A 1,568-nucleotide genomic window follows, 5' to 3' on the forward strand; every position below is an offset into this window, starting at 1 on the left:
TATACTGAAATTTAAAAAATTTAAAAAGCAAAGGGCTGGGTAGGAGACTAGAAAGGTGGCTGGCACAAAGGCTCTGGTTTCAGTCACCAGCACTAAAGCCTCTGCTGCCATGTCGCTGGACCAGGGCTCATTGGCAACACGACATGAATACAAGCAGAGTCATATCATGGTGTTTTCAGCACCCTAAAGGAAGATCCCTATAGGCTGGATGGAGGAGATTAAAAATACATTTTATACAAAGGATCACATTGGGCCAGGGAGATGGCTCAGTAGAATAAGCGCTTGCCTGGCAAGCACAAGGGCCTGAGTTCAATCCCCAGGTCCGCCCCCCAAAAAAAATTTATCCCTAAGGATCATATAGCACAGTATGACGCATGATAGCAAATTAAAAACCAGAGACACAGAGATACCTTCAGAATTTCAAAGACATTTAAAATAGAATTCCCTAGAGAATCAAAGGACCGACTGAGTCATCTCTTCACTCCTTTCTGAGTATCAACTCTTCTTTCCTTACCTCTCCCAATCCTTAATGGCTCCACTGTTTTCCTCCTCCAGTTCCTATTATTTTGTGATGAAAGAACATTAGATGCCTAATGAAAACACCCTGCTTGCATTACTAACACCTTACCTACTTCCTTTTAGCCTGTAGTTTTTCACTTGTAAGTAGGGATAGGACTATTCCCCGAGGACACCAGATGATCACCTACAAGTACTCCGCAGTGCTGAACTCATCCACTGAAGTGTCTGCAGGGTGAATACCTGAGACATCCACAGCACACTGCCAAAGAACACCCATCTGCCTACGAGCTCCTCTCCTATGCCTGGCTCCCACCTAGAACACTCTGATGTACAATGCAACGTCCTTGGCAAACCATGAACCTGAGCAAGGCCGAGACGTGGACGGGAAAACTGGACTTACCTGGAAGGAGGTAGGGATACAGACGACGCTCAGATTCTCCTCCTTCACTCTTTCCGCTGTGAAGACACAAGGCAGAGCGGTGAGTTTTCACTCTTCTGTCGTCCCCTTGTTCAAATTCGGTGTCCCCAGGCACAAGAAGAAAATCAGGGGCAGATACAGTAGGAACCGAAGAGGTGAGTGTGCGCTTAGTGCTTGCTATTGCTATGGGCCTGGGCACAGGTTAAGAACTTGGAATAAACAAGCTGGTTGAGATTATCATCCCTACTTTATAGATGTAGAATTGAGGCACTAAGCAGAAAAGTATATAACTCAGTAGTAACTGGTAGGTGTAAGAGGAAGGGCTGGAATATGATCCGAGGCACCTTAGCCTTGCAGTCCTATTAACCACTACCTTATGCTGCCTTTGCCAAGACAGTTATAACTTTATTCTTGCATTTAACAAAAATATAGTAATTTGTCGATCCCAAAGGACAGTTAGAAGGGGAAGTGGTTTATTCACTTTGGATCTGCTTATTTATTCACTTTAAAAGTTTAATGTTTAAAAATATCCTAAGCTGGCCATAGTGACACATAGCACAGAGGCTGAGGCAAGCAGATCACAAGGTCAAGGACAGCAAGTCTTGTTTTCAAAGAAACCAAAAAGAAGAAG

General features: G+C 44.1%; 1 protein-coding gene across 1 annotated transcript in view; it reads right to left on the reverse strand.

Annotated features, from left to right (window-relative positions):
• Rpia (ribose 5-phosphate isomerase A) overlaps positions 1 to 1,568 on the reverse strand; it is a 33,302-nt gene that overhangs the window by 19,356 nt on the left and 12,378 nt on the right. The window contains exon 4 of the mRNA XM_012517282.2: positions 920 to 975. Coding sequence (XP_012372736.1) covers positions 920 to 975 — 56 coding nt within the window. The remainder of the gene's footprint in view (positions 1 to 919; positions 976 to 1,568) is intronic.

Source organism: Octodon degus, unplaced genomic scaffold (assembly GCF_000260255.1).
Source record: "Octodon degus isolate 3935 unplaced genomic scaffold, OctDeg1.0 scaffold00162, whole genome shotgun sequence".
NCBI lineage: Eukaryota > Metazoa > Chordata > Mammalia > Rodentia > Octodontidae > Octodon > Octodon degus.